This window comes from Chiloscyllium plagiosum, chromosome 16 (assembly GCF_004010195.1).
Source record: "Chiloscyllium plagiosum isolate BGI_BamShark_2017 chromosome 16, ASM401019v2, whole genome shotgun sequence".
Lineage (NCBI taxonomy): Eukaryota > Metazoa > Chordata > Chondrichthyes > Orectolobiformes > Hemiscylliidae > Chiloscyllium > Chiloscyllium plagiosum.
The window spans coordinates 9,426,777-9,437,673 of NC_057725.1; the positions used below are offsets into that span (position 1 = coordinate 9,426,777).

General features: G+C 42.3%; 1 protein-coding gene across 1 annotated transcript in view; it reads left to right on the forward strand.

Annotated features, from left to right (window-relative positions):
* The window catches only part of ano3 (anoctamin 3), a 559,677-nt gene that overhangs the window by 139,308 nt on the left and 409,472 nt on the right, over positions 1-10,897 (forward strand). Inside the window, exon 2 of the mRNA XM_043705429.1 lies at positions 4,544-4,741. Within this exon, the coding sequence (XP_043561364.1) occupies positions 4,544-4,741 (198 nt within the window). The remainder of the gene's footprint in view (positions 1-4,543; positions 4,742-10,897) is intronic.

The window sequence follows — 10,897 nt, forward strand, 5'->3', positions numbered from 1 at the left end:
TTGACAAGAGCTTCAACTTCTTTATAAACCGCATTATAAGAAGGATGTGGAAGCTTTGGAAAGGGTGCAGAGGAGATTTACTGGTATGGATGTTGCCTGGTATGGAGGGAAGGTCTTACGAGGAAAGGCTGAGGGACTTGAGGCTGTTTTCGTTGGAGAGAAGAAGGTTGAGAGGTGACTTAATAGAGACCTATAAGATAATCAGAGGGTTAGATAGGGTGGACAGGGAGAGCCTTTTTCCAAGAATGGTGACGGTGAGCACAAGGGGACATAGCTTTAAATTGAGGGGTGATAGATATAGGACAGATGTCAGAGATAGTTTCTTTACTCAGAGAGTAGTAAGGGTATGGAATGCTTTGCCTGCAGCTGTAGTAGATTCGCCAACTTTAAGTACATTTAAGTCATCATTGGACAAGCATATGGATGTACATGGATAGTGTAGGTTAGATGGGCTTCAGATTGGTATGACAGGTCGACGCAACATCGAGAGCCAAAGAGTTGTAATGTTCTATGTTCTATGTTCTAAACCATGGCTCCCTCTCTCAACAACTACCTCCCTGCCTGATAGCTATATACTTATTAAGGACTCGCAGTAGTTGTTCCTTGAATAAGCTCCACATTTCAAGAGAGTCCATCCCCTGCAGTTTCCTTTCCCATCCTATGCATCCTAAATCTTGCCTAATCACATTATAATTGCCATTCTCCCAGTTATATCTCTTTCCCTGCAGTGTATACCTATCCCTGTCCATTCCTATTGTAAACATAACTGAATTATGGTCACTATCGCCAAAGTGCTTACCTACCTTCAAACCTAACACCTGACTGGGTTCATTCCCCAGTGCCAAATCAAATATGGCATCATTCTGTATCAGAAAACCTTCCTGCACACACTGGACAAAAAATGACCTATCTAAACTACTTGACCTTATAAACTTATCCCTGACCTCAGTACCCTAAACCTTCTGTGCACTGGAACTAAAATTCAGGTTCCCATCCCCCTGCTGCATTCATTTAAACCCCTCCGAAGAGCATTAGCAAATATCCCCTCCCCCCTCCTCTGGTATTGGTACCCCTCTGGTTCAGGTGAAGACTATCCTGTTTGTAGAGGTCCCACCTTCCCCAGAAAGAGCTCTAATTATCCAGTAATCCAAAACCGTCCATGCAGCCACATGTTCAGCTCTGTTCTCTCCCTGTTCCTCACCTCGCTAGCACTTGGCACTGGCAACAAATCAGAGATAACAACTCTGTTTGTTCTAGCTCTAAGCTTCCACCCAGCTCTCTGAATTTCTGCCTTAGACCCCCACCTTTCTTCTTACCTATGTCGTTGGTGCCAATGTGGACCACGACTTGAGGCTGCTCCCTCTCCACCTCAAGGATCCCAAAAACATGATCAGAGACATGACAAATCCTGGCGCCTAGGAGACAACACACCAATCGTGAGTCTCTCTCGTTCCCGCAAAACCCCCTATCTGTCCCCCTAACTATGGAGTCCCCAGTAACTAAAGCACTGCTCCTGTTCCCCCTTTCCCTCTGAGCAACAGAGACAGACTCTGTGCCAGTGGCCTATGCCCCAACGCTTACCCCTGGTAAGTCATTCCCCCCAACAGTATCTAAAGCAGTATACTTGTTGAGAGGAACCACCACAGAAGATCTCTGCACTGCCTGCTGGTTACCTTTCCTACCCCTGATGGTAACACATTTACCTTCTACACATAACTGTGGTGTAACCACCTCCCTGTAACTCTTCTCAATAACTCACTCTGCCTCCTGAATGATCCGAAGTTCATCCAGCTCCAGCTCCAGTTCCCCAACTTCTTGAGGACCTGGAGTTCAGTGCACTTCCCACAAATAAAGTCAGCAGGGACACTAGAGATGACCCTTACCCCCCACATATTGCAGAAGGAACATTCAAATGCCGTAATCTCCATTCCCGTTATACTAAATTCCCAAATAGACTGCTGGGAAAAAAAAGAAACACTAAAGAAAACACTTGTCACCTTTCCAATCAACGCACAGAACTTTTTTTTGTGGTTAGAGGAGGAAGGTGGGTGGAAGACACTACCCGAGTAGTGTTTCGGGTAAAGCAACCGCTCAAATATGTGACCTCGTGATCTCTCTGACTGCGTCCAGGAACTGAAGAAAAAACAGAAATAAAAGAAATTTAAACTGTATACTCACGTATCCTGATAGGCCCTCTGCTCCTTGGAGATGTTTCGAGCAAAAGGGCTTCCTCCGGAGTGTGAGGGGGAGATGGCCCAAGGGGGCTGAGAGATAAATGGGAGGGGGTGGGGCTGGGGGGAATGTCGCTAGGAATGCGATAGATAGATGAAGGTGGAGGGGTGATGCTGATAGGTTGGAGTGGAGGGTGGAGTGGATAGGTGGGAAAGAAGATGGACAGGTAGGATCGTTCAAGAGGGTGGTGCTGAGTTGGAGGGTTGGATCTGGAATATCACATTCCTAGCTTCCTTCCCTCCAGCCCCACCCCTCTTCCATTTATCTCTTAGCACCCTTGGGGGGCCCCCACCCTAGATTCCTGATGAAGAGTTTATATTTGAAACTTTGATTCTCCTGCTCCTCAGATGCTGCCTGACCAGCTGTGTTTTTCCAGTGCCATACTTTTTGACTACAATATCTTATGGCCATATGGAACTCAGTGCCACAGAGGTTAAGAAACTGAGTGTATTTACGATAGGGATTCTCGATTTGTAAGGGGATCAAGGGTTCAGGAGAAGGCAGGAGAATGGAGTATGATCAGGGCATCGGAATATACAGGACTGGAAATGACTCTCTAGTTAGCTCCAGTTAAATTTGCATATCATAATATAAGATTTGATAACTTAGAATTACTTCATAGAAATGTTCAAAATTATGAAATGTAGATATGAAAGGTGATCTGACCTGCTAACTGGGGTGGCAATGACATAGTGGTGTTGTTGCTGGACTATTAATCTGATGGCCTGAGTAATGCTTTGGGGACCTGGGTTTTCACCCTTCCATATAGAAATAGAATTCAAAAAATATCTGAGATTGAGAGAGCCCAATGATGAGCACGAAACCATTGCCAGTTACCAGGAAAACAACTATCTGGGTTCATTCATGTCCTTTTGGGAAGGAGAGTGCTAGCCTGTATGGGACTCTCGACCTACAGCAATATGGCATTGTAGTTTTTACTGCTGGATGGGCAATAAATGCCGGCCGAGCCAATGATGCCACATCCCATCAATGATTTTTTTTAAAAGATGTCAATAATAAGCCAAATCTCAGGAGTAATGGAGAAACTAACAAGATTTTTCTTTCCATGCCTAATTTTTCTTTTAAATTCATTTATGGGTTGTGACCTTAGTTGGTGATAATGAGCTGCTTCTTGACCCACTGCAGTCCACTTTCTGTAGGTTGACCCACAATGCCCTTAGAAAGGGAATTCCAGGATTTCTACCCAGCAACAGTGAAGGAATGACAATGTATTCACAAGTCAGGATGGTGAGTGGCTTAGAAGGAAACTTGGAATGTGGTGGTGTTCCCAATTATCTGCTGCCCTTGTCCTTCCAGATGGAATTGATCATGGGGATTTAGAAAGTGTTGTCTTAGGATCTTTGATGAATTTCAGCAGTGCATTTGTAGATGGTATACACTGCTGCGCCTGAGTGTCAGTAGTGGATGCTTATGGATGTGGTGTCAATGAAATGTGCTGCTTTGTCCTGAATTGTGTCAAGATCTGCTAAATTACCATATTGTCAGAATGTGGGCTGTATTTATCAAAGCAAGTTTTGGCTCCTGTTCCAAAATCGATATCCATATAAATGTGAGATCTCTCTTTTTTTCCCTTTCAAAATCTGATGTTTGGCTTTGCTCTTTTTTAACATTCCATTTACGGCAGTCAATATGTTTGATCGGTTCTGTTTTAGCCATGGTCTGATAATGTTCACACTACCATTTTTCAAAGCAAGAAACTCAAATGAGTGGGAGAACAATACACATTCTATCAAAAGCAGTAACATTTAAGTTCCTCCGCAAAGAAATTTAGGCTGGGGATTCAATTGGATGGTGGTGGAAAGGAATAGATATAAAGAGCTCTCCCTATTCAGCATTGTTCCCTATAAATTTGAATCCCAGCAAGTTGTAAAGACACAAACCAAGACACCTTTCTTTCTGCTTGATGTTTATTAACCCCCCCCCCCAGTCTTTTAGCTCCTCTTGATTGTGTCTGTTTTCCCATTCTATCTACGCAATCATATTCCAATTAACACAACTACTTGAATATTAACAATATGAGCATAAAATTTAGCATCTTACAGGGCCATCCACTCACTTTAGTGTCTCAAAATGTTGTACTCCAGGGCTACCTTTTGAGATATTTCGCACCTTGTTGCATCAAATGCTTCTGTCCCCCGCATTTGAAAATGTCAACTGCCTTTCATCCAGTTAATATATCTTGTGTATCTGATGTTTCACTACCCAGACAGCGGTACTAGTATTTCAAAATAAAATTAAGATTTTTCAAGGAAACATCATGAGTTACTCTTTTCTCCTTCCTCTTTTTCAGAAGAGTTCAAACTGCTAGTTCAAGACCATCCCAGTTCAGATGACTGTCCAAAAGATGTGCTGTCATTATCATGGCCAGACCAAACAGCACTTAGTGACAATGCTTTTCTGCATCCAACTGAGATAATGTGTTCCACATCCTGGGCATCATCCCTATCAACCAGTCCGAAAAAATCCAAAACGGTGAATCAAGATGCAGGTGAGAAACAAGGTGAACTGGTTTTGAAATTTCAGCACAATTAGTCGAAGAATTTTGATGTGTAAAAGGAAAAGGAATGAGAGGATGTAACGTTAAAGTGTTGAGCAAATAAAGCAAGGGTGATGTGATAAAAGAAAGTAAGTAGAGTATGGACTCTACTGCCTAGACGCGTGATGGATACAGATTCAATTGGGGCATTCAAGAGGGCATTGGATGGTCACTTGTATGGAAATAGTGTGCAAGGGCATGGGGAAAAGATAGGAAATTGGATCTAGTTGATAGACCCGATGCAAGCATAATAGGCTCAATTGTCTTCTTCTGCACTGTAATAATTCTCGAATTCTGTGAATCTGATTTATTATTTTACATAGAACAATATGTTTGACCATTTTACAGGGCACAGTGATGCAGCTAAGTAAACTTCTTCTAAATGAAGAAAGGAAATATCAGTTGGAATTCCTCAAAACATTCATCTGTTTAACTAATGTCTCTAAGAATTTTTTTTACACCTGAGTAAACCAGAGTAGAATTCTTAAAATTCTTCGTTTTTCCTACTCTATTGCTAACCAGCTTGAGAAGATGATGAAACTCAGAAATGATATACCATCTGGCCTCTGTGATCACTCTTTATTTCTTTCCTGTGTATTTAATTCAGACACCTCCTTATAGTCCAGACACAAACTATTTCAAGAACTTTATCCAACCCTGATGTATACAACTGATTCATCCTGAGCCTGTGATTTTCCAAAGAGATTAAATCCTAACTCTCGAAGCTTATTCTTGATGCTCAGAGACTTGATTTGGATAATATTGACATGATTTTACATACACAACAAAATCTCCAATATCCATCAAATGTGGAAACAGTGATGAGACCAATATCTCATTTAACCTAAGTGCAGTGCATAATACCGTACAGGTCTTATGTGCTACACTTGGCAGGATTGGAGGCTTTGAGCTACAGGGAGAGGCTGAACAGGCTGGGGCTGTTATCCCTGGAGTGTCGGAGGCTGATGGGTGACCTTATAGAGGTTTATAAAATCATGAGGGCATGGATAGGATAAATAGACAAGGTATTTTCTGTGGAGTGGGGGTATCCAGAACTAGAGGGCATAGGTTACCGCGAGGAGGAAGAAATTTAAAAGGGACTTAAGAGACAACCTTTTCATGCAGAGGGTGGTGTGTGTGTGTGGAATGCGCTGCCAGATGAAGTGGTGGAGGCTAGTACAATTGCAACATATAAAAGGCATCTGGATGGATATGTGAATAGGAAGGGTTTGAAGGGATATGGGCCACCTGCTGGCAAATGGGACTAGACTAGGTTGGGATATCTGCTCAGAATGGACGGGTTCGATTGAAGGGTCTGTTTCCATGCTGTACACCTCTATGACTCTATGTGCTATACCACTTTTCTCTCTTTGCTTGACTTTTTTAAATTCCTTAAATGCCTTATTGAATTGCATAAATATATTCAATGAAGTGAGTAACTATTGACACTGTCCACAGAGTAGTTTGATGAAACCACTGAGAAACTATGATGTCCCATAGTGTTAGTGGTTTGTGACATCGACACTTAGCCACAGATGTCAGTGTCAGGGTCACTTGGATATGAATGTCGGTGACAAGATCAATAATTATTGTCCAGTTGGCGCTGCTAAATCCTTCTTGTGTCAGAGTAGAGCGTGCAGTATAGGTTCACCCACAGTGTGGTGAGGAAGGGAGTTCTAGCCTGTTGACTTAATGATACTGAAGGAAAGATGATAGAATTCCAGGATGCTGTGTAGCTTGATGAGGAATCAGAAGATGGTGATATTCCCATGTGGCCGAAGCCATAGTTTGTGGTGAAAAAAGGGAAGCTAGCAACCTCCTAAGGTCTGCATTTAATTGTTCACATACAGAAATTGTTGTCCAACATACCTTTTAAGGATAATCAGTTTTTTTTTCCCACAAAATTTGAGGCATTTACTTCACTCATCAATGGTTGGCACTTATATTGAAACAGGCAAAGACTAAATTTGCTGGAAACATCCTGTTCTGTATTCTTCTTTACTTTTGGATTGTAGGCCAAAACACGAAAAGCTTTCTGCTTTAAAATAAGGAAACTGTGAAAGGGAATGTTGCAGTTTCAAACCAAGTCAGTGGAACTCATTATGAGTTGTATCTACGCTGTTGCTTGGTAAAAAATGCTAGAGGTTCTTCAGTATATGGCTGTGTGTTCAGGGCAGCTTTGCCCAGAAACTGACTGTTGATTGTTTTTTTTTGTCAGGACCAGTCTAATGGTTCAGGAATCATTAGCATCACAATGACTCTCCGACTGGTTCCTGTGCAAGTGGAAAGTCTGTGTATGAAAATACAAGGCCAAAAAGCCTTTATATTAGAGAAAAACAAGTGTATCTCTCTCCCCTTGTGGAGAAAACAAGCAATTAGAAAATAGTTAGCAATTCTCACTCACCATTTGCTTATAATTCAGGGATGCCTAAGCAGGGAAATGTGGTTGCATTTGGTGAGACTACATCTGGAATACTGGGACAGTTTTGGTCTCCTTACTTGAGGAAGGATGTGTTTGTATTTGAGACTGTTCAGAGAAGGTTTATTCCAGAGACGAAAGGTTTGTAATATGAGGGGAGTCTGAGCAGTTTAGGTCAGTGCCCGCTAGAGTTTAGAAACTTGAAAGGAGATCTAATAGAACATATGTAAGATGCTAAAGTGGATTGAAAAATGATTTAGAGTAGATGTTTCCTTTTGTGGGACAATCTGGAATGAGAGGTTATAGTTTTAAGAAAAGGAGGAACAAATATAAACAGAGACAAGAAGAAATTACTTCTCTCAAAAAGTTGCGTGTCTGTGGGATTCACTAAGTCAGAGTACAGTGGATGCTGGGTCATTGGATAAATTTAAGGAGAGATTGATAGATTTTTAATGAATAACGGAACATTATAGCATAGTGCAGGCCCTTCGGGCCTCAGTGGATTGAAGGGTTATGGAGAGTAGGCAGGAAAGTGGAGTAGAGGCCAAGATGTGAAAAGCCGTGATCATATTCAATGTCGGAGCAGACACGACGGGTTGAATCACTTATTCCTGCTCCTCATCTTTGTGTTTCTCTCTAAGCTGCTGCTTCTAATCAGTGACTGAGAGACTGAACAGTTAGTGTGCCAATTGCCCTGTGTCAGTGGTCAAGAATTGAAAGTACTCAGGAGGAGAAAATTTGAGATCACAAGGACTCAAAAGAAACAAAGAGACACCTCATTGAATCCCATGGACTGATCGTATTCAATTGTTCCCCCAACATTTTTTTCTCCACCCCTGACATTCATCTTTTCTTTGTCTCTATCTGTCTGCATGTGTGTGTAGGAGGTTAAGAAGGGCAAGAATTATAAGTTGAATTCACTTTTTGTTTGCTTTTGGCTAGAACTGATCCATATGTAATAAATAGTGATTTCTTGTAAGTACAGAAACATGGTCAAAGCTTTCTATCAACCTTGAGTTAATGAGACAAGAAAATTTGGATTTTGAGTGTTTTGATTAATTAATTAGTTTTTGTGGTGTCCCTGAAGTAATGGAGCCCAAGTGTCAGCACGTTACCCCCGAGTGGGTTGTGACAATGGTGGCCTTTTTTCTCATGGTTATGACTGTAATGATCTTGTACAATATAATCGCAATGAATAACAGTCTGAAAAAGATCAAGTTGATGTATTTTGAGTAAGATATCCATTCTGTGATGGTTTCCAACAGACATGCTTGAGCAGTGGTGCTTTGACAATAGAATTATATAAGACATCAAAACAGAAGTGGTGCAGTATATCACACAAATTGTTTTTTTTTGCAGTTTGCAATTTATGGTTAGCTTCAAAGGGAAATGCACCTTTTCAATTCCAGTTGCAAATATCTTTTTTATTCTATATATAGAAAAAGATAGTGGTTTCACAGGCAAATCCAAAGTATCATTTTCAATTTTGCATCATTCAATATGAAGTCTAAATGCCAATGAAGTGTATTTGCCTTGTCATGTAATTCACTGCAAATCTTTCTCAATCATTTTGGTAAGAATTGGCCAAAGTACCCAATGCTCCTCATATTCAATGTTTGGTGCCTCAAAGGCATGTGCATGGTTTTAGATGTGAACTGAATAGACATTAGTTGCACCTATTGTTGAATAACCTGTTTCCATTCACAGATCTGGAGTGGCCACTTGGATGAGATTCTGTAGAGTCCTGATGCTTTATTAAACTCTGTGTTGACAAATTGCTTCTTTCAGAATAATATTGGTGGGAAGGGAAGCTGTGTGCTTTTAAAGGTTCCTACGTGAGGGGATACTGTGACGAGTTGGTGATATCTGTGGTCTTTTCAGTCTCCCAATTATTGTTACTCACATCACAGATGTTGGAAAATCCACATTGAACCCAAGTTAAATTTTGTTATAGTTGATGGATATTGCCAAATCAGTTTCAGGATCTAAATCATTCTGCTTTTGGCAGAAATAATTTTGTTTCGAAGAAACCCTGTTTCACCCTCGATAAAATTGCAGTTGTGAGTATGCATCGCTGCATTCTGTTTTAGGAATGTCAATAGCTGGGATGTTCTGAGTAGATGCAATTATTGCTGGACTGTCACCCAGATCAGAAATTGCCCCAGCTTTGGGACAGCAGGTGGCATAGAGGCAGGGATCTAGGTTTGATTCCTGCCTCGGGTGACTGTCTGTGTGAAGTATGCACACTCCCCCTGTGCCTGCGTGGGTTTCCACTGCATGCTCCACTTTCCTCCGAGAGCCCAAAGAAGTACAAGTTAGATGGATTGGCCATGAGCCAAATAGCCTCAGTTTGCGCTGTAGAATTCCTAGAATTTGACCCATCGAGTCCACACTGACCCTCGGAAGAGCATCCCACCCAGACCCACTCCATTCCTGTAACCCTGCACTCCCCCATGGCTAACCCACTTAGCCTGTACATCCCTGGATACTATGGACAATTTAGCATGGCTAATCCACCTAACCTGCACATCTTTGGACTGTGGGAGGAAACCAGAGCACCCAGAAAAAACCCATGCAGACATGGGGAGAATGTGTAAATTCCACACAGACAGTTGTCCGAGGCTGGAATCGAATCTGAGTCCTTGCTGCTGTGAGGCAGAATTGTTAACCACTGAAGCCACCATATCTCCCTAAGTTCTGTGATACTGCATGGTGTTGCCTCATGGATATTCCAAATCCAGCTTTTCAAACTATGCTAAGAAAATTCATCAGAATATACTAGAAAAAGGGAAAGACAGAGCACCCCATATCCACTTCTCCTGACAGTGCCCGCTACTGTCAGATAACTTTAACCGTCCAACTTGAACATCAGTGAATGAATGAATGGGTTTAGTTGGGTGAAGTGGTTGAGTGGGTGATTAGAAAGTGATGATTGATAAGGTGTATGGAGTAGGTAGGATAAAATGGATAAGGTAGTGAATGGGTATGTCCATAAGGTAGGTGCTTGGGTAGTTGGGTTAAGGTGTTGTTAGGTTGGGTCTGATTGCAAGGGATCAGATAGGGAGCAAGCCAGGTCTGATCAGGGGGTAGTTGGGTGATGGGAGATAATCAGGCTTGTGATAGCAATAGTTCAACAACTCGGATATTACCATTGTCCAGAAACTAAACTGGATGGGCATGTAAACAATGTGGTTGCAAGAGCAGATCAGAGGCTAAGAATCCTGGAGTGAGTAACTCACCTCCTGTCTCCCCGGAGGCTGTTCACCATCTTCATAGCACGGATCAGAAGAGTGATGGAATGTACCCCACTGGCCTGGATTGGTGCAGCACCAACAATATTGGGAGGGTGTACTCAGGACATGTTTGGGAGTGGACAGGTTGAATTGGGTGGATATATTTCATTGTTGATATGTCAGCACAGAGGAACCTCGATTATCCAAACGAGATGGACGGGCACTTTTCATTCGAATAATTGATTATTTGGTTAATTGATTCAATGCCTTTCTTCTGGGGTTTGGAGTTTTCTGGTAAGTCCGCTCCCCATTCAGGAGATGGAGCAGCAGCATACCATGCACGAGCCACCGCCCTCCCCAAAACTGTCCCCCCATCCACCCCCCAACCCCGTCCAACACCGCCCCCCCATTCACCCCCCAACCCCACCCAACATCCCCTCCCACCCAACCCCGTCC